We start from the raw sequence: 1,172 nt of genomic DNA on the forward strand, positions 1-1,172 counted from the left end.
CAATATCGCTATCATTATCACTCATGTTGTTATGTTATATGCTGGTGAGGATAGCGGGGGAGGGGCAGAGAGCAGGACAGCAGGAGAGGCAAGAGGAGAAGACACGTACTTCTTGATCTCTTGGACGACCATGTTTGCAGCTGTGGGAGAGAAGAGTCTTGAGCTGGAGGAGGAGAAGAGTCTTGTAGAAGCTGGAGCTGGAGCTGTGGTTGTCTGTAGCGGTGGTCGTGCAGATGTGGATGAGGGCGAGGAGGCGGACGAGAGGAGGGCAGGGCGGCTTAAATAAGGCCAGCAGGAGGAGGAGGAGGCTGGGCGAGGACTAAAGCGGCGGGCGAGGGCGAGGCGGAGGGGCAGCCGGGATGACGTTGATGCGGGCATGGCGGAGGGGATGGATGGACGGACGCTGAGAGAGAGCCACAAAGAGACCCTTGAGACGGTAATTATTAAGACAGCGAAGATGGTGTGAAGCGCAGAGAAGCTGAGCAGCCAAAAAAAAAAGGCAAAGGAGAAGTTCCGAAGAAAAAGAAAGTATTTGGAAGAGAGCGAGCAGGGGAGCAGGGGCAGGCTTCAGTTGAGGCGTCGGCGGGGGGTTGGGCGGCAGCTGGGCGCTGTTTGGGGGCGCCGTTTAGTTAAAGGCTTTAACTGGAGGCGGGCAGCGTTAGTTAAAGGGCCTTAGCTGGCGGCCTGCCGGGCTTAGTTAAGGCGTGGTTGAATTAGTAATAGACGACAGCCTAGACCTGCGCAGGTTGATAACAGCATCAATATTCCTCATCCCTGTGGGCCTTGCGCTTGGAGATCGCCCCTAAGGGTGTGCTAGTGTTACATGCGTTTGGAAAGTGATTATTAAGTGCATAATGTCATACATATTGTCGTCGCTAGGGCCTGCTAGCTTGCAACGGCTAGAAGTATCTCAATCATTCTATTTATGGGAGCCAGAAGTCGGTCTGGGAAGAGGGGACGGCATAGCCGGATGACGACAGGACAGAAGATGTCATGAAGGCGTCGCAATGAGCAGAAAGTTCTTGCTCATCGCTTATCAATCTTGTCCTTGCACCAGTCGGCTATTCATTTCTTGACATCATCGCTTTTGCATTTCTACTTCTCAGGCTGTCAGATAAACACACGGCCAGAAGACTCTCGTATATCCCAGTATTTCGTTCGCCATCAGTTTC

The 1,172-nt window shown here is 53.0% G+C and overlaps 1 protein-coding gene across 1 annotated transcript in view; it reads right to left on the minus strand.

Moving 5' to 3' along the window:
- Positions 1-615, minus strand: part of TERG_08848 (uncharacterized protein) — a 1,671-nt gene extending 1,056 nt beyond the window's left edge. Inside the window, exon 1 of the mRNA XM_003234436.2 lies at positions 110-615. Within this exon, the coding sequence (XP_003234484.1) occupies positions 110-378 (269 nt within the window). The 5' untranslated portion in view covers positions 379-615. The remainder of the gene's footprint in view (positions 1-109) is intronic.
- Between the last annotated feature and the right edge of the window lie 557 nt (positions 616-1,172).

Source organism: Trichophyton rubrum (genome assembly GCF_000151425.1).
Source record: "Trichophyton rubrum CBS 118892 genomic scaffold supercont2.5, whole genome shotgun sequence".
Classification (NCBI taxonomy): Eukaryota; Fungi; Ascomycota; class Eurotiomycetes; order Onygenales; family Arthrodermataceae; genus Trichophyton; species Trichophyton rubrum.